The sequence below is a fragment of the Equus caballus genome, chromosome 2 (assembly GCF_041296265.1).
Source record: "Equus caballus isolate H_3958 breed thoroughbred chromosome 2, TB-T2T, whole genome shotgun sequence".
Lineage (NCBI taxonomy): Eukaryota > Metazoa > Chordata > Mammalia > Perissodactyla > Equidae > Equus > Equus caballus.
This window is the reverse complement of record NC_091685.1, coordinates 88,522-115,270: the sequence shown is the minus strand read 5'-3', so window position 1 is coordinate 115,270 and position 26,749 is coordinate 88,522. Positions and strand designations below refer to the sequence as shown.

Sequence of the window (26,749 nt, the reverse complement as noted above, 5' to 3'; positions counted from 1 at the left end):
CCACCTCAAATCTTATTGACTGTTTTCTTTCACGTACTTTTTTTAACTATAAATCACTTACCATAAAATTCACCTTTTTATGTGAATACAGCCATGCCTCGCTTAATGACAGGGATACATTCTGAGAAATGCAACATTGGGCGAATTTGTCACTGTGTGAACATCACCGAGTGCACTTACACAAACCTAGAGGCTATAGCCTGCATACCTAGGCTGTATGGTGCTAATCTTATGGGACCACCATCCTACAAGGGGTCTGTCACTTAACCGAAACAAAGCAATCTAGTTTTGACAAATGTTCTAAAGATTATTTTGCGATCTAAGGATTTGATTTTCACTTATATTAAAACACACTTTAGCAGATGAATTCTAAGTGTAATACCTAACTCTGTGAGGCTGTAGACACGTCTCAGACACAGATCCTTCCCTTTCACATGTCTAGGCTAGTTTGGAGGTAGATACAGACAAGAGGAAAGAGCTCCATCACAAGTCTGTGGGTCAGACTCTTTCAGGCCTGTGGAGAAGATGGCACAAGCAGCATCTTAGAGGACAGTGCAGAAAAAGCGTTGGGCGCATGGGTGCCATTGAGCAGGGCCTACACCACAGGTTAGTCGGGTGCAGACAGAGGGGGACATGGAGGCTGTGGAAAGGAAGATGCAGACATGGGTGAGCTTGCAGGAAGAACCCCAGCATCTAGTGGTGATGTATTATGAGTCAGAGATGACTCTGGCTTTTCAATGCTGGCCATCTAGAGCACCAGCCAAGGGTCAGTCCAAACTGGGAACTCAGGAAAGGGACCTGAAGGGGGAGGGGCAGTGGAGACAAGTCCAATTCATACCTATTGGATTTGTGGCACCAGAAGCAAATCCAGACAGGAGGAAGTACAGGACTGGTGCAGTCAGGGCTAGAGAGAAAAGACTTGGGTGATAGTTGAAGCCAGGGGTAAAATTCCAAAGGGAAAGAGAAGAGGCCAAAGAGAGAGCTCTGGGAATCTTCACAGCACCTTGAACATAGATGGCCAATAAATATTTGCAGAATGACGTAGGGAGTGTATGAGTTGGGAAGTGTTCATTCCACAAATATCGAATGTCTGCCACATTCAAAGCACTCTGCTGGGGCCGTGTGAGTAAAACACATGAGAAGTCAGAAGTCCCAGAGTGTGACACAATGCCCGCCCTCACGGAGCAGAATAACCACCAAGAAGGGTGTTACGTGAAACGAGTCTTAAGAGCAGCACAAAAATGGTAATGTTGACTGCGAAGTATAGCTTAAACCTTTGTGAAAAATAGTCTAAGCACATAAGTTATAGATATGGATGCCCTGGTAAGGAGAGACACCGTGCTCCAAAAGGGAATATGTTCTGCCCTTGGCACCACTTAACTCATGGCTTTATTCTTGATTATGCGTTGTCCATGTAGGGAGCCTTATCTCTTCAGGCCCTGGGCAAGGTGGCCCGAGAGTATGGAAAGATGGCTTACATTAGGGTTATGTGTCAATCACACATATTAATAGTGATTGAACTTTAGCAACATCTTTTTCTTTCTTTCCCAAGAAAACATGACTCTTTGTTGATACATATACATTTTTTATTCCAAGACTGTGCCTTATGACCTGCCTTTGCCTGGAGGAGTCACGCCTCACATGCTGATAACAATTCTGGGCACAGTGAAGCCCAAAGCAAACAGGTGAACAGCAGGATTAGCAAGTGTGACACATTTGTTAATTGGTTTAGAATTTTTAAAACTACACATTTAGAATCTTGGCTATACCACAGTGAAGGATTATCCCGTAAATCAATATGTGTTCCCAATAGGGGACAACGTTTCCCTCACTGAATCTTAAACCAGAAGAATCAAGAATAAGACAGAGTCCTACTTTCTGAGGACAAAGAGGAAGAGCAGGAAACCCATTCTGTTGGTGTTTCCTGGCAGTGAAAACCTAGAGTTCAAGGAAAAGTAGAGCTTTTGTAATGTGATGCCTGGCCGTCCCTCCACCTCTGAGCCATGTATTGACTAAAAAACCAAGCATGCACTTTATGTCCACATGCCCATCAAAAAACAAGGTGTGAAAACAAAAAGACCCCACTAGACATCGTTCCGAGTTGGTCTGAGTGCTTGAATATGATGCCACTCTGTCCTGATGTGCGTACAAATCTCCCCACAGTTGTGCATGTCACAGTGCAGTCTCGACCTTGCGAGCTCGGCTGCCATTTCCATCTTCATTGTGGGGCAACAGCAGGGTCACAGATTCCTATGGTGTCAGCCTGGTCTACAGATGACAAGTGGCAGGATAAAGAACCCCAGTTTTCTGAGCAGACTCTATATTCTTAGAAGATTTGCACAGAATCCTCAAGCTACAAGACTTCCTCAAAATAAATCACCCTTTGCCATTGGAACTGGTTTGACTGAGGTGAGCTAGGACGGGGTAAGATTGGAGCTAACTTAGGTAAATCCGTGCTGATTCATGGCTGCCCTGGGACACCTGGCCCTGGTTATCACCACTGGTTATACCTACGTGTAAAACAAGAAGACTAAGGATATCCTGAAGCTGTCCAGTACGCCCATCCCTGAGGTTAATGGCACCACTAAAGCTACCACAGCCATTAATTCATCTGTGTTTCTGGGTCTTATGGACAGTACACAAAAGGTACAAATTCAAGCTATGTACACAGGTTTATTCAAAAATCTGCAAACAGACTCCATGAGTGTCTGTCACCTTATTCCTGGTGAATCAAAGGGAGCCACCTCCTCTGTTACCAGGAGATAGACTCAGCTCTGATCTGATCATTTTACATTCAAATGGCCCATTCACTCGAACCTCCAGCCAGCCTCGTCCAGTTCTGCATGAAGGTCACCACCCTAAGCCAACTGTTCTTTCCACAAAGTCTATACAGCCTCTGTAAGCACAGTTCTTCCCTGCACAATGAATCTCGCCTCACAGCAAACTACAAAACATATATATCCTCTGCCTATGTCCTTGTCCATCTTTCCTCCCAACATAAGGTAGGACCCAGCACACCTTACCCTGTGCATACAGCGCTCACTATTTGTTAATATCTGCTTTCCTCCCCGTACAACCCCTCTCGTGCAGAACCACACTGATATATATATCTTTGCCTTATTTAGGGTTACTGCACTGGAAACTTTAGCTCCAATAACACTAGAGATGCAGACTGACACTGTGGCTGGTCAAAACTAATTTTGGTTGAAATGGTTAAGGTGGTCTAAACTGAAAAAATTATTGCTTGGTCCTTCAAATTCTATGTGAGGAATTACATGAAAAAAAGAATGCTGAAGGTGTTAGAGATGACAGTATCTTGCTTTTCACTGCAGAGGAAATATAGGCATTGGATAGTCAGTCAAATACAAATTCTATTGCCATTTGGCTATCTTCGTCCTTTCCTTGTGAATTTAATCATTGGAAGATACAGTTGTGGTGTATGTGTCCATTACTGGGTGAATCAAAATACACAGAGAATCATTGTTAAAAGGTCTAGAGTACAGGCGTTGCTTTAGAACAAGAGCACCTGCTGATTCTGATGTCAGTGCTCTGTGGGGTTCACTGAGACACTGAGGGAAAGAATTAGTACTTCAACAGTCAGGACTTGTGTTTGCCTTGACATCCAAGTTCAGGAACTGGGGTCAAAAAGTTAAGCAGCACTTTCGTTAGTTCCACTTCACATCATGGAATGTTTATCACATTTATTGTCACGACTTTACAACTTAGCAACCGAATACTGAACTTTAACGACGTTGTCTAGATTTTGCTGTGTTAGGACTTGGCTTTTGGTTAACTATGAGGGAGCCAAGTATTTGAAAGCTCTTATTTGCGTGACTGGTTTGCCATTAATAGGTATTAAAAGCAACCTGGCAGGGCAGGAAGGAGGTAACCGTTATTCTCTGCAAAGTAAAGCATAAAGTGCCCTCAAAGTGGCCCTAAACCTCCGTGAGAAAACCTTGAAGAGCTTTCATGGGTAGAGGCAGTGAAGAGGGAATGACAGCTGACTAGAATGACGTGACCAAGACAACAAGGCAAAAGCTCAACACGTTGTCTTGCTTCCTTTCAGATGCTACTGTATTACACCCAGTACTTGGCCTAGGGTACCGTCCAGTGTGTTTTCTGTTCAGAAAATTGTCATGTATTTATACAATGATTTGCTCTTTAGAAAACTGCGTGTTCTTCACTTGATACAAATGCACAGCTTGAATCATTTTACTAACTCTAGTCTTTGGTTTAAAACAGGCTTGCTTGAGCTTTCAAGAGAGGGCTTGATGTCGCCTTCCACTTTAACCCGTGCTTCAGTGAGAACAACAGGAGAGTCATTGTTTGTATTACAAAGCTGGATAATATCTGGGGAAAGGAAGAAAGACAGGCAGTTTTCCCATTTGAAAGTGGTAAACCATTCAAAGTAAGTTATTGCTACTATGAGATATTGAAAATGTCTGTTGCTCATGGGGACTCGCTCTAAACCACGATGCACTTGAAATGAATTTTCATCAGCTCTCCTGAGACACCTAACTAGTAAATCTCCTCCCCATCCCAGGGGACCAGGCATTGCAGGCTGGAACATGGCCAGGAGTGGCTGTTGTGCCTGCTGCCACCACTCTGAGTTTAAGCTCTTCTAGAAATGAGAAAGATATCATCCTTAATAAAACAAAAAGGCAGAAAGTCTTTACGGTGCAGTTGGACTGAGACTTACTTCCTTAAATCAACATAGCTGGCACGGCAATCAAAACTAAAATCTTTTTTTTAATTCTAAAATGAATACATACCTGTTTTATGAAAAAAAATTATATATTTTTAAAGCGGCTAAAATGTCCTCCATCCTTCACCCATTCCAATATCGTCACAAAAGTTGCAACTTGGTGAATATCTTTCCAGTATTGTCTATGACACACAACACACTTTTTAAATACTGCTTCAATAAATATTTACTAGGTCCTCCCTGTTGGGCCATGGTTGGCTGTAGAGTGGACAACAAAACACCTCCACTGTAAGCTCCTTGAGGGCAGGGAGAGGAAGGGTCCTATTCTACATCTGGTGGACATCTTTTCCTCTTGAACATTATCACTCAATGGTATGTCATTGTTTAGGTATGTGATAATTCAACCAACCAGTACCCTATTGATGAAAATTTGGAATATGGAAAATTCCAAACAAATAAAACCTGGGAAGGTTAATTTGTTTATTTTACTGAAATACTGTAATAACTACCCTTACAAATCCTTGTTCCCTAGAAGAACAATTTTATTCAAAGAATAGACATGTTTAAAATTTAGAGAAGATATTGCTAAAGTGCTCCTTCTGAAGGATTTCAGAATTAACACATCCACGAGCTCCTGGAAGAGTTATGTTTCCCTTCTCTTTCCAAAACTAGTTATTACAGAGCTTCGTAACATTTGCCACTCTATTAGGGGTTTCCTACTTCAGTGTTTATTTTTTACTTTTACGTGTTTTAGACCAGAAAAAACTTTGTTTTAATGTAAACACTATGTTTTTATTAATGTCTTCCTTTATGGCTTTAATTATATATTTTTTCTAACAATTTTATCACTTTGTTTTGTGTAAATCTTTAAATAATCTAGAGTTTATTTTTGCTTTAAAGTTACTATTTCTGCACTTTAATCCGTTCCAGAAATGATCTTAAAGATGGAACATCGGGCATCCTGAGCTCAGGCAGACTGGTTTTGAAATTAATGGGCATTTCTAACAGTTCTCTGTATGTGCCATTTCACATACAAGTGCTGGTTGAAGCTGACCACTTCAAGGTTGCAGTCAGTGATGCTCACTTGTTGCAGTACAATCATCGGAAGAGAAATCTCAGAGAAATCAGCAAACTGTGAATTTCTGGTGACATAAATCTCACTAGCGCTCCGCACACTATGATATAATCTTATAGGGGAAGATGCTTTTTAAAAAAGGGAAATTGAATGTAAACTTTACACATTTAAAGCGTTCATGTTCCTATGAGTGAAAAGTTTTACCTTCATTCATCAATGTCCTACTTGTAAATCATCCATTTAATAAACACTATAAGAGTTACCTGTCTTCATATGTCATTTAATTGGGACATTTTCAATAATGCACAATGGAAAAAGAAATGTGTAGCAATATTAATACCGTGTTGGAGTCTCCCAAAGCTTTCTATACTTGTTAAAGTATTTTTTTAAGACAAGAAATAGGAGTAAATACTACCCAAAAATTAACCTCTCTCTTCCTGGGTTTCATAAAAAACCAGGAGATGTGACAAGGAAATCATTCTCCCATTTTCTTTCTTAAGGAAATAAAATATATTCAGGAAATGAGAAAAGCAGAAAGAGTTTACCCATAGATGACCCATGACCCATAGGCAATTACTGTTAGCTTTCTATTTCTTTTGACTCCTTTTAAATCCTATTTTGTCTCTAAACTATACTTCACTGCTTTCAAATCAGTATTGGATACCAATATGAGACTATCTCCCCATAGGTTTTCTTGGTTTTCATGAAATCTCTAAATTTGTAGAGGGAAAAAAAGTCATTTCCTAATTAAATGTATATCAGATTCAAAAGTTTAATACTTCCCATTGTCAACATTCTTAACTATGCCTTTCTGCCTTTCCTTTCTTCCAGCAAGCCCAAAGAATAATAAAATTTCAAAACTAGGTTGTGGTCACACCACTTCATTTTACAGAAGACCAAAATATTATTGTATCTATTATTGTCTCTGCAATACCATCTTCTCAAATACTTTAAATTGCTCATTGTCAAAGGTTGGGTTCCCCAGGAAGCAGAGATCAGAATGCAAGAGGTTTATGAGGGAGCACGCTTGTGATCAACTGCTGTAGGGACAAGAAGGTACAGGATTGGGCAGAGGAGGATGTGGAGGGTGGATGCCTCAGCCCACCCTGCAGGGGAGCTGAAGCTGGGATGATCCTTTAGAGTAGTCAAGAGGGGGAAAGGTCCTTGTAGCTGAACTCTAGTCAATGAGTACAGGCCACCTGGGAAACAGGGCAGAAATGCGGTTGAAGGGTCTGTCTTACCCTGAGGCTGTTCTCACATGGGATGATAACTGCAGGCTGTCTGTGCTTCTGATGACTAGAGGAGTTCATTCCTCAGTCCTTCAGAGGGATTGGGCAGCACATCACAGCACATTTTAAAAACTACAGAAATCCCTTAACCTAACATCTGGTCTTGACCGCCTTTCTCCTATGGTTAAATGGAAGAACATAAGCTTTGGAGAAAAGAGGGAGCTCTACACAAAATAACTCCTCTGAGCCTCGGTTCCTTTGTCTATAAAATGAGCAGTATAGTACATCTTTTGTAGGGTTACTGTGATTGCTAAATATTGTTTGCAAAGGGGTCGTCATGTAGTAGGTCTTCAATAAAAGGAAATGCCCTTTCTTTTTGATTTTGGAAAGGCTCTTGTTCTACTCAGGCAGTTTCCTTCCATTTGGTCTTCAAAGAGTTTTCTCATGCGTCATGATTGTAGAGTCCAATAGCCCAGGAACACTCTTTCTAGTTGTAGGAGACACTGATGTCTTCCTTCCCATTCATTCCCTGTTTCCCATTCCTTACTGACTCTTATTGATCTGCAGATGGGCATGCGGCATCACTTGGCCCAACCAGACCAAAGGGAAAGACACAGCTCTGATACCACCCACGGCCATCTTATGACCCCAAAAGGACCCAGCCTTGAAGAAGCTGACACCGAGGGTGACCAAGTGAACTATGAACCGAATGTGGACCTTGATGCTATCACTGAGTTGTTGATAGTAAAGTGCCTCGAATCATCCTGATGACTTATTGTTAAGCCAGTTTGAGTTCACTTTACTGCTACTTAACAGCCAAAAGCTTTCTGAATGACTCAGTAGTACATCTTATTAAACCTACCACGGAGAAAATCCATGTTTACAGACTCTGTCTTATTCTCATCTACTTTATCCTCCAGGACAAATATTTTATGTTGCATATTATTACTTTGTACTCACCTCTTTTACACGTTCCTGGCTCTGCACCCTTAGCAAACCCTAACTTCTATATATATTTCTTTGTTCTGCATGTCTTGTTTGAATTCTTCATTGACAGACTTAATGAATAAATGCTTCCTTAATCTCGGGTAAGACTAGGCATTCTGGGAAACTTCCCCACACAGCTTCCCAACTGCTCACATGGACTTGATATTAAATAGTCTCTCCCACAAGCCAAACAAACCTTCCTCTGACAACAGAAGTAGATGCGCTTTCTTTTCTTATTTGAAAACCCCTAATCTTGAGGGGTTATCCATCAAGTTCCTGCCTGTTTGGTCAACGCCTCCAACCCTCAACCCATTTGCTGACAGAAACAACTGGACCCAGGTCTGGTCACAAGCTTTAGCTACTCCAAGTCTTCTTGGTGCTCTGTTATTCTGACTGTCCTGTCTTCTACAATCTCATAGGTGAGAGTCTTATAAAAGAACATTTCAAACCCATCGTGACTGATATCATTCTCTTCAAAGGAAGAAGGCATTTCCTTCAAAGGCTGTCAGTTATGTCAAAGGGAAAATGAAAAAGGCAAAACTTTAAAAGGCATCTCTAAAAATTTGACCATTTGAAACAGCAGCATGTAAACTGACTTCAGAATCCAGAAAGCTCATCTAAAGAAATGCAGTACACCTGGAAAATGCAGCCTGAAAAGCTGTTCAACACCAACAAATTTAAGAGTTCAAACTAAGAATAACATATGAAAGGATGTAAATATTTCTGTCAAAGTTTAACATATTTTGATTAAACTGAAGAATGTTCATGAGCTGTGAATATACTTAGCTTTAAGCTTAAAGATTTAGTTTTTTGTTTTAAAGATTGGCAACTGAGATAACAACTGTTGCCAATGTTTTTTTTTTCCTTTTTCTCCCCAAATCTCCCCAGTACATAGTTGTATATTTTTAACTTGTGGGACCTTCTAGTTGTGGCACATGGGACACTGCCTTAGGGTGGCCTGATGAGTGGTGCCATATCCGAACGAGCCAAACCCTGGGCCACCACAGCAGAGTGCACGAACTTAACCACACTCCCATGGGGCTGGCCCTAAGCTTAAAACATTTTAAACAAAAAGGCAAGGCACAGTGCATTTTTTATTCTTCATAAAGTAAAAAATATCCCCACATGTCCTGAAAAACAGTATGTCTAAAACACACTTTAGTAAATATTAAAACATTACATAACAGTATATACATGAACATGAATCCATATTCTTTAACTTTTCAGTATCGAAGAACACACTCCAGCATGGAGATTATGAAAAAAATGTTCTGCTTTTTTAAATTCACAGTTCTTCTGGTTGATTTCTATTAGGAGGCGTTCGAGGTGAAAAGGCAATTAAGTCCCCACCAAAGGAAGCGTGTCTGGCATGCTCCTGTCGTCTCCTCTCCACCTGTGTGAAGGGATTGCTGCACCCTGGGCGTGGCTAGAGAACAAAGTCAGAAAAGTCACTAAAGTAACACTCAAGTTTCACCAACTTAGTCTGCAACATTGCAAGTTAATAGTGGATTAATTAATAACATAAATAACATTTTTGTACATAATAAAATTAACATAATGATTATGCTACTTTCTAGCAGATATAATTTCAAAACTATAGCTTTTTTCATTGAACAGGTGATTAGCATGTAAATAGACTCAGCAGCACATGCAGGATGAATAAAACTGAGGCCACATCTTAAACCACTTCTGTAGAGTCCACAAATCCTAACCCATAGAGCCGCACTTAATATGCCTTTTACTAGTCAGACCCTGTGGGATCCTTTCCTCTGTTCCCCCTCAAGCCCCAGTTCAGGCTCAAATGATGCTATGGAGCAAGTCATAATTTGGGTCTGCAATGGAAAGGGGGACCAACAAAAAATATACCAAAAAATCAAAATTGTAATATATACAGAAGTAGAAAAGAATTCACAGGGAGAGTAAATTATAAGGTACTAAGATTTATCAGCAACATAATGTATAGATAACTGTGAAGAACTTGTAATCATATTACTCATATATGAAAAACAGAATATTATGATTCATGAGCTTCCAGATTTACTTATAAGATCATATATTATCAGAACCTATCATTCTGAGTTCAGATCTAGGAACAAGATGAAGTCAGGTTTCTATAAATGGCCCTTAGGATGAAATGCCTGACCCTCTGGTCTCAGCCTGCAATTAAAGGCAGCTGGAACGAAGAAGGACCAGAGTGCGGATCACAGTAACACACTTCTTTCTGCCACTGAGACACCGGGCCACCCAGAAGCCTCAACACCAAGAAGGCAACTTTGAGAGCCAAGCAAGCCAAGATAACAGAGGTCCTGAAGGAATTGGTGGCTTCAGGAAGCCAAGCATTGGCCAGGCTTCATGAGGTTAACAACAGTTTCCACTGTTTGATCCTACACTTGCTGTAATTAATTGTTTATATTCTGAAATCAAAGATCAGCAAACCAAGGCCATTCCCTGAGCCATTTTAGCAATTGCCCTGGAAAATTTCAAGGTAAGGCTGTCCACCAGAGTTTCAGCCAGGCTACACATTAAAATCACCTGGCGCAGTTCTACCCCAGGTCACTGAACTAGAACCACGTGGAAGGGCAGAAAACCAGGGCAGCAAACACTCAGTGGGCAAGAGAGCAGTGCTGCATCGTGCCTGTGCCAGTGGCCCTGAACACAAGGCAGACGCTCGGCCTGAGAGAAGCCCAGGGTGGATCAGGGAAATGGAGCCCTGAAGTTACAACATGCTTTAGGAACATAACACATTCATATCCCTCTCCTCATACGAGATTAAATGTGTGCACCTGTGCCATGACATGAGGCAACATGGGAGAGACAAGAGCATCTACAGGAAGGCTGCCCAGAGGACTAATGCTGGAGCTGGAGTTAGAGGCAAGAGGTCACCAAAAGTAAAGGCCGGGGGCTTCCAAATAAAATGGAACATAATTAGAGTAATCTAAGCAAATTAGAACGAAAACAGCCAATGGCAACTGAAGCTAGACTAGACATCGTGTCCCCAAGCACATTCTTCAGATGGGCGGAAACCTTGCCTTACACTTTCCTGCATCACTTAGAAACACCTGCATAACACAGGCCACATGTTAGATATTCAAGTACTCAACCTACTTGTCACAGCACATTTGACACATAAGTCACATAAGGAAATACACCTTCAGAGTTTAATACTAAAACATACTATATTTTAAAGTATGTAAACATGAAATTTTGTTCCCATTTTGACAAAAATGAATAAAAATGGATTTCAGAGTAAAAAAACAAGATGCAAATTTTAAACTGCATTTCAATTAAAAACTGAGTAATATTCATTTTATAAAACAAATCTAGAATATAAAAGAACTTTTCAGATTAAGTTGGAAAACTTACTGAATCAAGAAGATGGCATTCAGTCATGAGATTTTTATTATCAAATACTGCTGAAAAAAAGAATTTTTAACTTTTTAAATATTTTCACAAAGGTTATTAGAAATGGACAAAGCTTTGAAAGATATGATAAGTTCCATATATCAAATGCTAAGACAAAAATATAGGTCCTCTTATGCTATAACAGTTTTTCAATGTTGTTAAATTCTGTTTAGTAAAATTCTCATCCTTAATTTCAGTATAAAAAGGGTCTTCTACAAACAAATCTCATGCTTGTAACATTAAAGGTGCCCAAAAGAATCTCAACGAAGAACACAGCTGGGGAACATGAAATGTCCGTCCAAGGTGATGTTTATTTTGTGTTAGGCACCAGCCAGAAGAGCACCACAGAGCAGCAAAAGAGAGGAGACATCACTATCATATGCTATATTTTAAGAAAAACACAAGAGCCCTTTTTTAATGCATGACAATCACAACAAAGTAAGTAGGAGTAGGCAGTAGGGAAGAAAAATTGGTCATTTTGAAGAAAGGTTTGACGATGTGTGTTGAAAAGGAGGAGAACTAAAAAAACTTCAGGGAATTTCTCTAATTCTGAGTCTTCACAAACAATGAAGGATCCCAAATAGTTTGGTCCAATGTAAAATGCTACTTATATCCAACATGGATTAGTATCTGCTGTTGATTTTTTTTTGGTGAGGAAGATGGCTGCTGAGCCAACATCTGTGGCAATCTTCCTCCATTTTGCATATGGGAAACCACTGCAGCATGGCTTGATGAACAGTGTGTAGGTCTGTGCCCAGGATTCAAACTGGCAAACCCTGGGTGACCGAAACGTAGTGCACAAGCCCAGCGGCTATGCCACCAGGAAGGCCCAGCCCCTGTTGTCGATTGTTAATAGGTCTACCACAACTGGGGTCTACCTCAGCTGATTTCACTGGAATATTTTGAAATTAGCACATTTACTGTGTTTCAAAAGTTCTGGGCAAAAGTTTTGATACAAATGAAAATAAAACCAAACCCAACCTTCCATAAGCATCTTTTTTTAAGCACAGCCAGAGAAGTGTGATGGTTTGGTGCCTAAGCTTCCTTTGCATCTGAAATTCTCATCCAGCCTGGCACCAACCTGAAGGAAATCACCTCACTCCTCATCATCTCCCTTCCCTCTTGGGACCTGTGACCTTCCTCCCAGGACTGTGGGGTTAGGGGCTAATAACAGAAATGAAGTCACTTAGCAAACACAGAAAAGCAACTTTAGGAGATTTGTCACTTCAAGTAATCTAATCCTATCCATCAAACAAAATCTGCAAGTGTTTGGTGGTGAGGATGTGGTCTATTTTCCAGAAATCACAGACAGCTTATATCACCTCCTGTGAAAACTTTTTCACCTCCCGTACAAGATCCCATCCAACCCAAATACTTTTCTTAAGTAGTCTCAGCAGAAAAACTAACCTGAGAACGATTTAATGGGACTTTTGATTCTAAAAGATCCAGCGTCAAATGTTATACGATCAACTTCCTTCGGCACCGCAGAGCCCATGGCCTCAGCACACTCACCCAGCTGCATCCTCTCTCTCACTGCCTTCTTCACAGCAGTGAGGCAACCCCCATCAGCAATCCTGGCATCATCCTGTTTTGGTTCACTCACTATACCCGAAACAACTTTGTCCTACAAAGAGAAATTATGACATTTAGTAAAGCGACTCGTTACCATCTTATAAGAAAAATAAAGCATACCTAAAATATTTCATACATCTATCTTATACTTATCAAGTTCCTAGTATGTGCTAAACATGCTGGGGGTCAAAGGTAAAGGACAAAGTTCCTTCCCTGAAGGAGCTGGTTGTGGTTGTTGTTGTCATTTAATGTAAACAAAGACAAGACCCTTCAACATGTCTAAAAACTGATGGCAAAGAGAGAACAAGGCTAACTGATGGAATGAGAGGTCAATGAATAAGAGGTCTGAGGGAATGGTTTCAAAGTACAGATAAAAGATTAGTTTGATTTTACTTGTTCAGTAATCTTAACAATGGCCTATAAAATAAAGTAGGAGAGAAACACTGGTGGCAAGGGGCAGAATTACAAGGCTCTGATATAATGTTATCATGACACAGCCATTATCTGCGTCGCTGGTGTTGTTATGTTCCCAGGACTAAGCACTGGATAAAAAATGCCCATAGGAGGTCCAAATGTCCCAGCACCCTTCCTGCTTAATAGACTTGATATTCATTCAATCAATCTCGTCACTGTCCTCAGGGCCTTTGTCATTAGTAAGACATTACCAATGTCTTACTAAGACATTACTGCATTAGTAAAGTAAGGAGATTTCATTAGTAAAATAATCCTACAATAATCTTTTCATACTCTAATTTCTTAAACTCCTAAGACAGAATTCAAAACAGAGTTTTTATTTGGATTACACAGCATAATAAAGTACCAGGTTAGAAATCTGATTTTACAACCACAGGCGTTTTTCTAAAATCTAAAAGGAAAAGTGGCAGGGCTCCAAGGTGGCTTGAGAAGTAGGAATCTGAACCAAAAGCTTGGATTTAAAATATTTTAGGACAAAAATTACTACAAATAGATAAGAATGGAATCTGTCATGTCAACAAAGCCAATTTTACAGAGAAAATAGGAACTTTTCCATGATAAAATTTGAGAAGAAGAGAGAGAGTCTAAGAGTCATTGTTCGTCTTTTCTACTTAAAAAGTTCTTTCATTTTGAAATACATCATGCACAAGAGTATAGAAAGCAGACAGATGGCATAGCCTGTGGGTTAAGAACATGGGTTCTGGAGTGAGAAACCCAGCTCCACCCTGGGCACGTGCTCCAGGCTTCTTGGGCCCCAGATTCCCCACCCGGGGATAATGGCACCCATCTCACAGGACTGTTGTGAGGATTAACTGAGTCAATGTGTATGAGGGCCTGCGAAGCATATTTGGCACATTATATAAATTACATACTACTGTTATTATTACTACAAAACAATGTATAGGTACAGTTTAAAGAATAAAACACACAGGTACATACCGCTCCTTAGCAGCTCAGAAGCTCTCAGGGGGACCAAATTCAATCTCAGCCCCACCTCCCCCCACCCCCAGAAATAACCATCCTGAATTTTATGTTGACCTTTCTTTCCTCACTCTTTCAAAACAATCCGGACATTGTAAGTAATAGATGACACGTTTTGTGAAATGGTGAAAAACCTGAAGCCAAATGTTTCTAAAGCTTAACTTCATTAAAGTAAAAGAGTCTATATTAGAAATCCACAAATTTACTTGAAACATATCTTTGCTCGTATTACTGGCTTTCTCCCATCCGCACTCCTCAAGTATGGTCAGATTGTTGAATTTTTGGCACAGATCCTGTATCTGTTAATAAATAAAGCACAAGATTATCAGATTAATGCTAACCATATTAAATTTACAAACTAATGAACAAAAGCTTCAAACAAATTGACAACGACTTGGACTGGTGACATAAAATTAGACTGTCATTTTCAATTTAGTATTCAAATCAATTATTATGGTAAAATTGTTCACTGTTATTTTATGTTATAAACCTCAAAAATCTACACAAAGGATGTCATATGTGACTAACTCTCCCACACTATTTTGATGACTAAAATGGTAGGAGAGATATCCTAAATTATACAGTGTGAACACAATCTCTCTCCCTTTTTTTTTTTTTTTTTTTTTACAGTTTATTTATCCCTTCTCCTACTGAGGAGCATATTCCTTCCTTCCAAGTCTTGGCAATTATGAACAATGCTGCTATAAACATCTGTGTGCACATTTTTGTGTGGACACAGGTTTTCAGCTCATTTGGGTAAACACTAAGGAGCCTGGCTGCAGCATCGTATGGTAAGACTCTGTTTAGTTTTGTAAGAAACTGCCAAAGTGTCTCCCAAAGTGACTGCACCATTTTGCATCCCCACCAGCAATGAATGAGAGCTCCTGTTGCTCCACATCCTCACCAGCATCCAGTGATGTCAGAGGTTTGGATCTTTGCCATTCTAACAGGTGTGTACTGGTGTCTCATTGTACTTTTAACTGGCAATTCTCTAAGGGCATATGATATTGAGCATCTTATCTCTTCATACACTTACTTGCCATCCATCCATCTTCTTTGATCAAGTGTTTGTTCAGTTCTTTTTCCCATTTTTTCAATCAGGTTGCTTGTTTCATCATTATTGAGTTTTAAGAGTTCTTTGTATATTTTAGAAAACAGTCCTTTATCAGATAGGTCTTCTGCAAAATTTTCCCCTAGTCTGTAGCTTGCCTTCTCTTTCTCTTGACACAATCTCATTTTATTTTCATTTTAAATTTTTTGTTGAGGAAGATCGGCCCTAACATCTGCTACCAATCCTCTTCTTTTTTTGCTTGAGGAAGACTGGCCCTGAGCTAACATCTGTGCCAGTCTTCCTGTATTTTGTACGTGGGTCACCACCACAGCATGGCTTGATGAGTGGTGTTGGTCCATGCCTGGGATTGGAACCCGCAAATCCTGGGCCAATGAAGTGGAGTGTGCCAAATGTAACCACTATCCCACTGGGCTAACCCTGGCACAATCTCATTTTAAAGGATTCACATAATATACATACTAGCAGGATGGTGATCCCCATCCTTCTGGTATTTCCAATCTCCTCAAAGTGGTAACCACTGTCAACAGTTGGGTAAATATGCTTTGAGTCTCCTTACTATGCATTTATACAAATAGGTACTCTCAATCTCCCTCTCTCTAAAAAATTTAAATGTCAGAAAGACTCAGGATTACACTTATGACCAATTGATTTTCAACAAAAGTGCCAATGCAATTCAATGAGGAAAAGATAGTTTTTTCCAACAAACAGTACTGGGAAAAGTGGATATGTGCAAGAAAAAAATATTAATTTGGGCTCTTTCCTACACCATACACAAAAATGAACTCCAGAGCCAGCCCTGATAACCTAGTGGTCAAAGTTCAGTATGCTCTGCTTCAGCAGCCCAAGTTCTGTTCCTGGGTGTGGAACCACCCAACTTGCCTAGCAGTAGCCATGCTGTGGTGGCAGCTCACACAGAAAAACTAGTAGGACTTACAACTAGAATACACAATTATGTACTGGGGCTTTGGGGAGGAAAAAAAAGAGAGGAAGACTGGCAAGAGATTTGCTCAGGGCAAATCTTTCTTAGTAAAAAATAAGTAATCACAACTTAATTTTTTTAAAAAATGAACTCCAAATGTTCATAGACCCAAGTGAAAGAGATAAAGCTTTTAGAAGTAAACATAAGATAAAATCTTTTTGACCTATGGTTAGGCAAAAAGAGTTCTTGGAAATAATGCCAAAATCACAACATTAAAAAAAATGATAAACTGAACTTCATCAAAATTAAAAACATCTGCATTTCAAAAGATAACTTAAGAAAATTAAAGAGCAAGCCACAAACTGGGAGGAAATATTTGCAAATATTTCTGATAAAAACTTGTATCCAGAATATACAAAGAACACTTACAACTCAATAATAAAAAGACAAACCCAATTAAAAATGGGCAAAAAGATTTGAATAGATATTTCACCGAAGACGACATATGAATGTCTAATAAGCACATGAAAAGATGCTGATCATCATTACTCATTAGGGAAATGCAAATCAAATCTACAATAAGACAGTTCACACCCCACAGGATGGCTCTACTAAGAGAGACAGGAGCAAGCACTGGTGAGGACGTGGAGCAACAGGAGCTCTCATACACCGCTGGTGGGCACGTGAAAGAGTGTAATCACTTTGGAAAGCAGTTTGGCAGTTTCTTAAAAAGTTAAACACAAATTTACCACATGATCCAGCCATATCTACCCAAGTGAAAGAAAACATGCCCACATGAAGATTTGTAAGTGAATATTCACAGATTATTCGTGATCGTCAAATAGTGGAAACAAGCTGTATGTCCATCAACTGGAGCATAAAGACTGATGTATCCATGAACCGCTACTCAGCCATGAAAGGAACAAAGTACAGGCATGTGCTGCAACGCGGAGGAACCACAGAGACACCACGCCGAGGGAAAGAAGCCACATACAAAAGACCACATATTGGGTGATTCTACTTAGAATGAAACGTTCAGAAAAAAAAATCTACGGAGACAGTAAGGAGACTCGTGGTTGCTTGGGATTCGTGGTGGCAATGGGAACTGGCTGAAAACAGGCAAGAGGCATCTCTCTGTGGCGATGAAAATGTTCTAAGTTTGGATTGCAGCGACGGTTGCACAACTCTGTAAATTTGCTAAAAATCATTGACTTTTACACATAGAATGGGTAAATTTTATACTATCTAGATTATTTATCCTCAGTACAGCTTTTTAAAATAAATAAAAGCCCCAGGAGCCAACTTGAAGATGCTCCCACTGGACAAAGCTGGGAAATGAGCATCAATAAAGATAATGACTGTAAACGATGCCAACACAAATACTTTTAAATCCATAAAATAATTATGATACTAAGAAAGATAAAATTAATTGGTCACCATTGAAGGATGCTAGTGAACCAACCCATTATTATGTCAACTGGTCATAAAGTAATGCTGACATTATTATGACTCCATAAATACTATTCGCTTCTGGGCCATATAATTACCAGAATATTGTGTTTCTTCACATTTTTCTCTAGACTTAATCATTGCTTTGCTTTTTGTTTGCTTAGTTTTTTAATGCGTCTATCATCAATTCACCTCTAAACTCTGCACAGTATGTATAAATCACCTCTTAATACAACTAGAAAAGCAAACCAATCGGGTATTCTATTCCGTTCAGCCTCAGAGACAGTATCTTGCCTAGCCCCAGCCTCCTGCTCTAGTCTGAACGGCTGCTTCCTAAGCCCGTTGCCCACCCTCTTTACTCACCTCAGCCACAATTCCCTTAGACTTTTTGGGGATCTGTCCCACCTCCTCCCACTTTCTTGGCTTACTCCCTCATTTTTGTGAGGGCTGTTCTCAATTTCCTGAGAAAGGGTGCATGGGAGGTAAAATTTCAGACCGTGTGTGTCTGAAAAATGCCTTTCCACCCTCAAGCGTGATTGGCTTGGTATACAACGCCAGGCTGAGTGTTATTTTCCCAGAGAAGTTTGAGGGCATTGTTCTCCAAGATTTTGATGTCTCTGTTGAGAAATCTAGGGCTATTCTGATTCTTGACCCTTTGGATGAAACTTGTTTTTGCTCTCTGGAAGTTTCTAGATGTTTCTCCTTATCCCAAGAGTTGTACAATTATATTTCATTGTGCACTGGTGTGAGTCTACTCTGACTCACAGTGCTAGGCACTCAATGGGCTCCTTCAATCTGGAATTCAGGTCCTCCAGTTCTGGGAAAAATGTCAAACTATTTCATTGATCATTTCCTGTCCACTATTTTTTCTGTTCTCTTTTTCTGGAATTCCTATTATTTGGATATTATACTTCCTAGACTGACCCCCTTAATATTCTTATCTAGTCTCTCCTATTTTCTCTCTCTTTTTGCTCTAATATATGGGAGATCTCAGCTTCATATTCCCTCTTTCTACTGAATCTTACATTTCTGCTCTTATAGTTTTTAACTTCAAAGAGCTCTTTTTGTCGTTCTCGGAATATTCTTTTGTTTCATAGCTGTTCTTATTTGGCAGAAAGAATGTCTGGTCTCTTTGAGCATATTAACACTTGCTTTTAAAGTTGTTTCTCCTGGATCAGACCATGGCCTCATCTAAACAGCTTCCTTCCTGTGCTGCTGCAGCCCCTTCTTCCAGGTTTTGGGCTGTCTGCAAATGTCTCATGGTTTTTGGCCACTGGTTCTTGAAATAGTATTTTATATGCTTATTTCTAAAATAAGCTCAAAAAGCTAGAAAGCGTCATCTCCCAACCTTCACTGGTCTTCCTAGTAATGGCCTCTATCAGCACTTTCTACACCAGATTGGAATGAGGGCTATGTCTGACATGATAAAACTATAAACTCCTCTGGGGTAGAGAATGCACCTATTTGTCAGCTACTCGTACAATGCCTAGCACACAGCAGGGACAATAACTGCTGGATGGACCCAGCTACTGAAGACTCGTCCTCATTTTCTCACACGTGGAATCATCACAGACTAGGCAACAGCTGAATAGAATCTCAATTTCCAACCCATATAGAAATTACCCTGACAATATGCGGGAGGAGCGGACAGCAGCCATAAAATTTAGACAGTGCTTTACAGTTTGTAAAGGGGCTAATATCTCATTTACTATTACAGATACCTAAGCAGCCTCTACTACTCCCATTTTACTACTGTTACCTCACTTCCAAAAACATGCGACTTGAAAGTTAATCCATTCCAAATCCTGGCCACATACCTGAAAGCTGGCCATGTCCCAGAACCCATCCAGGTCTGCACAGGTGGTATCCTTTTCGCCTAGTTTGTATTCCAAATTGTCCAGCAGTTCTTCAAACCGTTTGAATATTTCTGCCTTAACGAGTCTTTTTTGATCAACTCCGAGGGGAATAAGATCTTCTGCTAAGGGAAAGATGAGATTTTTAAAAGCTAGAGAACAGAACAGGACCTTGATTGCAAGTCAGCCAGCTGATAAGACGACCTCACCCCAAATAAACTGGGGCTTCCAGAATCAAACTCTTACCTTAAAGCAAAACAAAAAAACATCGACTACAAAACTTTGTCATACAAATACTGAGCATTAACTGTCTGCTTCTGTTTCCACTAAAACGTAGCAATATTCATTCTCATATATGTTGCTACATAGTAAACAGCATTCTGCTCACCTTGTATTTTATAAGAATTCAACCTCAAACAACCCACTGTACCCCAGCATCTAAGGACTTCACACAGCACACAAATGATTTTTTCTAAAAAGCTTCTCCAAATAAGATTAAGGAAATATCAGAAAATTTGTTCCGTATTTATTTAGGTAATTTTCATTCAGAAAATATTTTGTATAATTAAACAATACTAGATATAGATGTCACTCAAAAAGTCACAAAAAAATCTAATAATAAAATAGGCAAACGTTTAACTCCCAGGAATGATGGGTAACATTCTAATTACTTACAGCTTATAAGTCATCTACCATTTTAGCACAGAGATACTAGTGAACATATGTTGAGATATGAAAATTCTTGCTATTTTGAATAACAAAACTATAAAGTTCGGTAACACTAGATTTTTGTTTCAGATAAATGTAAACATATTAAAATAAACAATGTGGAGCCAGCCTGGTGGCCAAGTGATTGGGTCCATGCACTCTCCTTCAGCAGCCCAGGGTTCGCTGATTCAGATCCTGGGCACGGACCTACACACCACTCATCAGGCCATGCTGTGGTGGCATCTCACACAGAAGAACTAGAATGGCCTACAACTAGGATATACAACTATATGTCGGGGCTTTGGGGAGAGGGAAAAAAAGAAGAAGATTGGCAACAGATGTTAGCTCAGGGCCGATCTTCCTAAAAAGAATAAATAAATAAAATAAAATAAACAAAGCTAAGACAAAAAACATAAATGTTCCCTCACCTTTGTTTGGAATATATGCTTCAAGCTTCCTTTCCCACTCAAGGCAGTTGGTCAATATTAATTCCTCTCTTTCATATCGGGGAATCTTTCTAAAATTATGACATATGTTTGAGTTTTACAAATGTTTTTCATACTAATATCTAAGTATTAGCAATATGACACTTATACAATAGTAATATTCCAGAGCTGATGCTTATTTTATGAACTGTGATATATTAAAATCCATAAATACAAGTTGATATCCTATATATGTCCATCTTTCTACACCTAAAACTTATGTGGATGGTTAATGCCAAGAGCCACTTTCCAAGCTAATATTTCTAGTTCTTTCTGGTCTTATTTATCAGAGATGAAACAGAAAGAACCAGACATGCCTGAGTTCTGTCTTTAGTTCTGGTATTGCCCATGGAACTAAGACCAACCCAACTGCCAAGAGTAAGTTGAAGCTAAACCCTGTAAGTCTGGAATTACAGTGTCAGGGCCTCACAGATTCTAATTAGTAGGCTTTGCTTGTCCAAGGGCAGTAGTTCTCAACACAGGTCAATTTTGCCCCCCAGGGGACATCTGGCAATGTCTAGAGCATCTTTGTCACAAACCAGAGGAGTGCTACTGGTCTGGGATGTTACACAACATACTGCAATGCAGAGGACAGCCCCACAACAAGAATTATCCAATCTGAATGTCAGTAGTGCCAGTTGAGAAACCCTGGCCCAAGATAAATTGAAATCTGTCTCTTTACAAAAAGCATCTTAGCAGGAGAAACTAAGGATAGTTTTTTTCTTAGAAGAAAAATTTAGCTGTTTATATCTAATGGAAAGGAGACTTGGCTTAGATCCAACATTATTTAGTTGGGTAAATTTCTTATTATCTCAATGTCTCAGTCCAACAACACAGTGGACTAGCTCATCTCTAAAATCCCTTACAATAATAAAACCTTATGTTCTACAAACAACTGAAGTGGCTCTGAAATATACTCATTCATAATAGAACAAAACTACAGGAAGTATTAAAACTACAGGAAGATAATATTTCTCCTCTATTTGATTGTCAAAGCCCAAAAAAGTGGTTAGTACTGCATTGGAAAAGGTGTGAGAATTTTCTTGCTATATGCACTAAAGGACATAGTATGTCATCATTTCCTGTGTGATGTGGAGCTTTGGGGCCTTTCTCCAGATGCAGTCCTCTGATCTGTGTCCAAGGCATTTAGGTGACACGGCATTTAGGTTCCCAAACAGGGACCCTAATTAATGTTCAGTCTTAATAGTTGGAGAAACATAATACTATCTCACGATTTAGTGGGCCAAGGAGCCTCCAAGCCTCTCCCTCTATCCTTCTTTTATAAAATACACATTAACTTAGTTTCTTTGTTTGAAAGAAAAGGTATGAGAAAATAGGAACTCCCAAATTTTGCTGGAGGGAATGTAAATTGAGGTCTTTATATATTTGCACAGGAGAGGATTGAAAAGCATACAAGCTTGTTCTTTGCAGGCTTGACAGTAATACTACTAGACTGAACTCAATGGAAACAACCAGGAATGGGGACCTACTGAGTAAATCGTGGTGTATCCATACAATTGGATACTATGCAGCCATTAAAAAACACACACAAAAAACAGCATGAAAAAGTTCTTAAAGTACTAAAATGGAATATCTCCTACATTTAACATTAAATGAAAAGAGAATAGTATGCTACTATTTACATTAAAAAAATGTTTATCTACATATGCATTATCTATCTCTGGAAGAATTCACAAGAAATGAATAACGCTTGACTCTGTGGAAGGTTCGAACTGTAGGGTTGGGAGCAGAGTTGGAAAAAGGGTTTCTCACTTGTACCTCTTTCTATCTTTTAAATTAGGAACCATATGAATATACTAGCCATTGAAAAAAAATTTAATTTAAAAGATAAATAAAAATCACTCAATGTCAGTTTCCTAATTCATCTACGTATTATATTAAGGTTAAAATAGTTTAATTTTGGTTTTAAATGTCTAGACATTAATACAAAATGCTTACACTGGGAACAAACGCACAGACCTGAAATGCAGCACATGTCGCTGCTGAGATGTCTGATCTTCATTTCTTTCGAGTGATGGGACTTCTTTTATTGGAAAGCCACGTAAATTTTCAGTAGTGGTTTCATTTTTATTTAAGACACGATCTATAGATTAAAGAAAACATTACATATACATTTCAAAGCAGCAACTCCTAAAATGACATCCCCCACAAGACAAATTTCTTAAATACTTCAATTTTTTCAACATTGAAATTTAAAATTTTATTTCTGCCTCAATGATTTCATTCATCGGATCTCCTTTTAAAGTGTCTCCAATGTTCTTCATCTTTTCACATTTACATTTAGGTCCCCCTCTCAGTCTGTAGTCCTCATTCCAGCTCTGTCTCCAGATAGCCCTCCCCATGCTTTTCAGTCTCTTCTGAACCTGAGATCACACCCTGAGCTACATGGTGAGCCATATGGTGAAAACGGCTTGAAACGATCTCTGATAAATCATAACCCAGAGAAATAAGTAGAAATTTCATTAAAATACCATACCTGTGCTCCCGACTGACAGAGAACTCAAAGGACGTCGTAATTCATTGGAATCTTGATGTACTGAAGTTTTACTTTTGCATGCCAAAATTTCTTTTGTTACTTCTAGAGTCTTATCACTAAAAACAAGAGCAAAACTACACTTCATGAAACATGAACCCCATATATCTCATTGAAGGGTTTCAAAATTATGTTGTTTTTATAAAACATGGGATAAAATAGAAATATGTTTCTGTTTTTTTAACACGTGTCTAATCTGGAGGGGAAAAACCATAAACTCCTCCAGTGGGAAGGCCCGTCTTTACTCCCTGCGATGAGATCCACAGATGCAAAGACCTGTCCACCGGACATACGCACTTAGGAGTCTCAGATGCCAAAGAGCAGCATCAAACTGATTTTTTTCTCCCCACTTTACAAGTTAATCATTTTGTCTTTAGAGATAGTTTTTATAAAGTAATACTCAGTAAAAAAAAAAAAAAAAAACACAAACAAAAACATCCAAACCATGTCTGAGCTACAGTATAGCAATTTCTTCTTTCTAAAAATTTATTTCTAAGTGTTATAATAAAGTCACTTCTTAAAAGCAAAAATAAAGCAGATTGAATCATGAAAATAATAACAATGCACAGAACATATCAAACCTGTCAAATACATTATTGTAGCCTTCTGAAAAATTTTTTGGAAAAGTCAAATTTTCATGATTTATAATGAACATAGTTTACTAACTAAATAACTTAAAAAGCACAGGCCAAATCTAAGAAAGGCATTCGTTATCCATCTCAGCAAGGAATTCATTAATAACACCTCATTCTTACACTTCTGTTTTTAAAGAGATGCAGCTGTAACCGGGTGACAAAGTAGCGGTACTTGTTGGAGTCCTAGGTGTTACATCATAGCTCTTCAGACCATCTGGCGGCCGAAACAGAAAATTTGCTGGTGCAAAGGATGGCCTCCCTTTCATTTCTTCAGGATTTGTCTTAGGTAACTTTTCCATTTTTGATAAGACTCCATCTGGATCCGTTCCGTTTGTCACATTGGTTTGTAACTCCAAAGTATTTAATTCACTATAAACTTTAAAAGAAATGACCTGGATGTGAATAAACAGAATAGAGTGAGAATCTCTCTTCTGGGGATATATTTGACCCATTTTTTAGGCCCAAAAATGTGAAAGTTAAGAGATACGTCCCATGTACATAATTTAAGAGACAAAAACAAATACAATTAAATGTTTACATGGAGTCAGAAGACCAGCTACATAAACCATTGCTATCATCCAGAAAGAGGGAGAACCAATCCATATTTAAAAAACTAAATAATAGGTTTTAGGTATTACCAAACATTAAAATATATGAAAACTAAGGTGGAAAAATTCACTCCCCTACCAAATACATATCTTTTTACTTAAAATATGTTGATAATTACAAAGGTTTGAGAATCAGAAATCCAATTTTTATTGGATTACTAGTATTGTCAAGGACGAAATCCCTTTTTTAAAATAACTTTGGATTATTATAAATAAATTTATCATGTAAGCAAAGCTATTTTTCAATGTGACACAGTAAGATTAACCATATAAAATGTGAAGCATATTTTCTTTTTCAAGTCAATCTGTTATTTGGTATTTTGTTTTTACTCTAATATAATTGGCATACAACATTACATTAGTTTCAGGCATACAATATAATGATTCAATATTTGCATATTGTGAAATGATCACCCCAGTAAGTCTAGTTAACATCCACCACCATGCACAGTTACAAATTTTTTCTTGTGATGAGAACTTTTAAGGTCTACTCTCTTAGCAACTTTCAAATATACAATATTATTAACTGTAGTCACCATGCAGTACATTATATTCTCTACTTACTTATTGTATAACTGGAAATTTGTACCTTTTGACCACCTTCCATTTAACCCACCCATTTGAACATAATTTTTAGAGGTTTCTACGTTTCTGATTTTTAATGAGATATGAATTGAAAGCAGAGTATTTCTACCTGGATGAGAGTTTAGGGTAACACTGTCCCTGAGGCCTGTGTGGCTGCAAAGGTAGACACCTTTCCTTATCAATGATCCTTAAGGAGAAAACCAACCTTGAGGGAGGAGCTGTGAGGCCCAGCTGCTCATCTGTGAAGATATATCTTGTACTGCCTTCCTTGGAGGATCTATGTCTGATTTTTGGTAAGAATCTAGCCAGGTTTCTTACACTTTGGCATAAGTTTTTCTTTTTCTTTTCTTTTTTTTTTAAGGCTAAGGAATTTTAGCATGGATTATAAATCAAGGGATTGGGTCCTTGAAATGGTGGCTCTTTTTGAAGACTCTACCAGGCACTACACTGGATGCTATCAGAAACCTCAAGTGATTTAATTCTTGAAACTACTCTATGTAGATATTACATGTTGCAGCTGGGAGAACAAACTCATAACTTCCCCAAGATTATATAGCGAAGCGAGACAATATGCAAACTCAGGGCTAGCTGAGTTCAGAGTCAATGCATTTCACCCACTGCACCCATCTCCTATCTGATTCTCACATGAAGGTTTCCGTCAGCTGTGTTTATATTTTCTCTATTCTGTTAACCAAACTGCACATTCTCTACCTATAAGGTTTTGAAGATGAGACACCTCTCAAACCATAACAGTAAATCCTCTTAATGTTTCCTTGTGCTTCAAGAGGTTTTCACACACGTGGAGTTACCCTCTTGAAGCAGTTCTGTAAGGTTAATTTCAGCTTCATGAAAATAGCAATGAGATTTTCAAAATGTCTGGAAATAGATGTTTATACTCTACCTTGCCTGGTTCTTTTTGGATCCTTTTGGCAGGCTTTCCTTGATTGGGTACTTTTCTTTCTTTTTTATTATCTAAAATAAAAATGACATAAGGGATCCATTTTGACTAGATAGAAAATTCTGCATTAAAAGTACTAGGTAAGGGGCCAGTCCGGTGGCATAGCAGCTGAGTTCATACACTCTACTTCGGCGGCCTGGGGTTTGCTGGTTCAGATCCTGGGCATGGAGCTATGCGCTGCTTATCAAGCCATGCTGTGGCAGGTGTCCCACATATAAACTAGAGGAAGATGGGCACAGATGTTAGCTCAAGGCCAATCTTCCTCAAAAGAAAAAAAAATAAAAAAGTACTAGGTAATTTGGGAGAGAAAAAAGGCAACAATAGGAATCTATGCCTTAAAGGATTTTATGATTAAAAGTCATATTTTAAAATATCCTATTTAAAAATATCCTGTTTAAATATGATAAAAACAGATAAAACTTCCTGCCAAGTATAGGATATCTGTTTTCAAACCAAAAGGTGCTAAAGTATTTTACCTTTTGCCTCTATCAAATGCAT

The 26,749-nt window shown here is 38.8% G+C and overlaps 2 protein-coding genes across 14 annotated transcripts in view; one reads left to right on the top strand and one right to left on the bottom strand.

The window, feature by feature from the left end:
• Nucleotides 1-8,095, top strand: part of ACADL (acyl-CoA dehydrogenase long chain) — a 75,790-nt gene extending 67,695 nt beyond the window's left edge. Inside the window, exons 11-12 of one of the 5 annotated variants that reach the window (XR_011430926.1) lie at nucleotides 4,243-4,408; nucleotides 7,577-8,095. Coding sequence is in view for 1 of the 5 variants with exons in the window: in XM_070247516.1 (XP_070103617.1) it covers nucleotides 4,243-4,252 (10 nt within the window). In the remaining 4 variants the exon portion in view is untranslated. Of the gene's footprint in view, nucleotides 1-4,242 lie in introns of all 5 variants that reach the window. The other 4 variants (XR_011430939.1, XR_011430930.1, XR_011430938.1 and 1 more) reach the window with 4 other exon arrangements.
• A 977-nt stretch (nucleotides 8,096-9,072) lies between these two features.
• LOC111770572 (disks large-associated protein 5-like) overlaps nucleotides 9,073-26,749 on the bottom strand; it is a 39,502-nt gene continuing 21,825 nt past the window's right edge. For 2 of the 9 annotated variants that reach the window (XM_070247487.1, XM_070247488.1), the window contains exons 6-15: nucleotides 26,195-26,265; nucleotides 24,221-24,492; nucleotides 23,409-23,524; nucleotides 22,892-23,015; nucleotides 20,855-20,943; nucleotides 19,683-19,840; nucleotides 14,632-14,724; nucleotides 12,806-13,022; nucleotides 11,360-11,406; nucleotides 9,073-9,422 (exon numbers count right to left, since the gene is read on the bottom strand). In XM_070247487.1, coding sequence (XP_070103588.1) covers nucleotides 9,282-9,422; nucleotides 11,360-11,406; nucleotides 12,806-13,022; nucleotides 14,632-14,724; nucleotides 19,683-19,840; nucleotides 20,855-20,943; nucleotides 22,892-23,015; nucleotides 23,409-23,524; nucleotides 24,221-24,492; nucleotides 26,195-26,265 — 1,328 coding nt within the window. In that variant the 3' untranslated portion in view covers nucleotides 9,073-9,281. Of the gene's footprint in view, nucleotides 9,423-11,359; nucleotides 11,410-12,805; nucleotides 13,023-14,631; nucleotides 14,725-19,682; nucleotides 19,844-20,854; nucleotides 20,944-22,891; nucleotides 23,016-23,408; nucleotides 23,525-24,220; nucleotides 24,493-26,194; nucleotides 26,266-26,749 lie in introns of all 9 variants that reach the window. The other 7 variants (XM_070247475.1, XM_070247483.1, XM_070247502.1 and 4 more) reach the window with 5 other exon arrangements.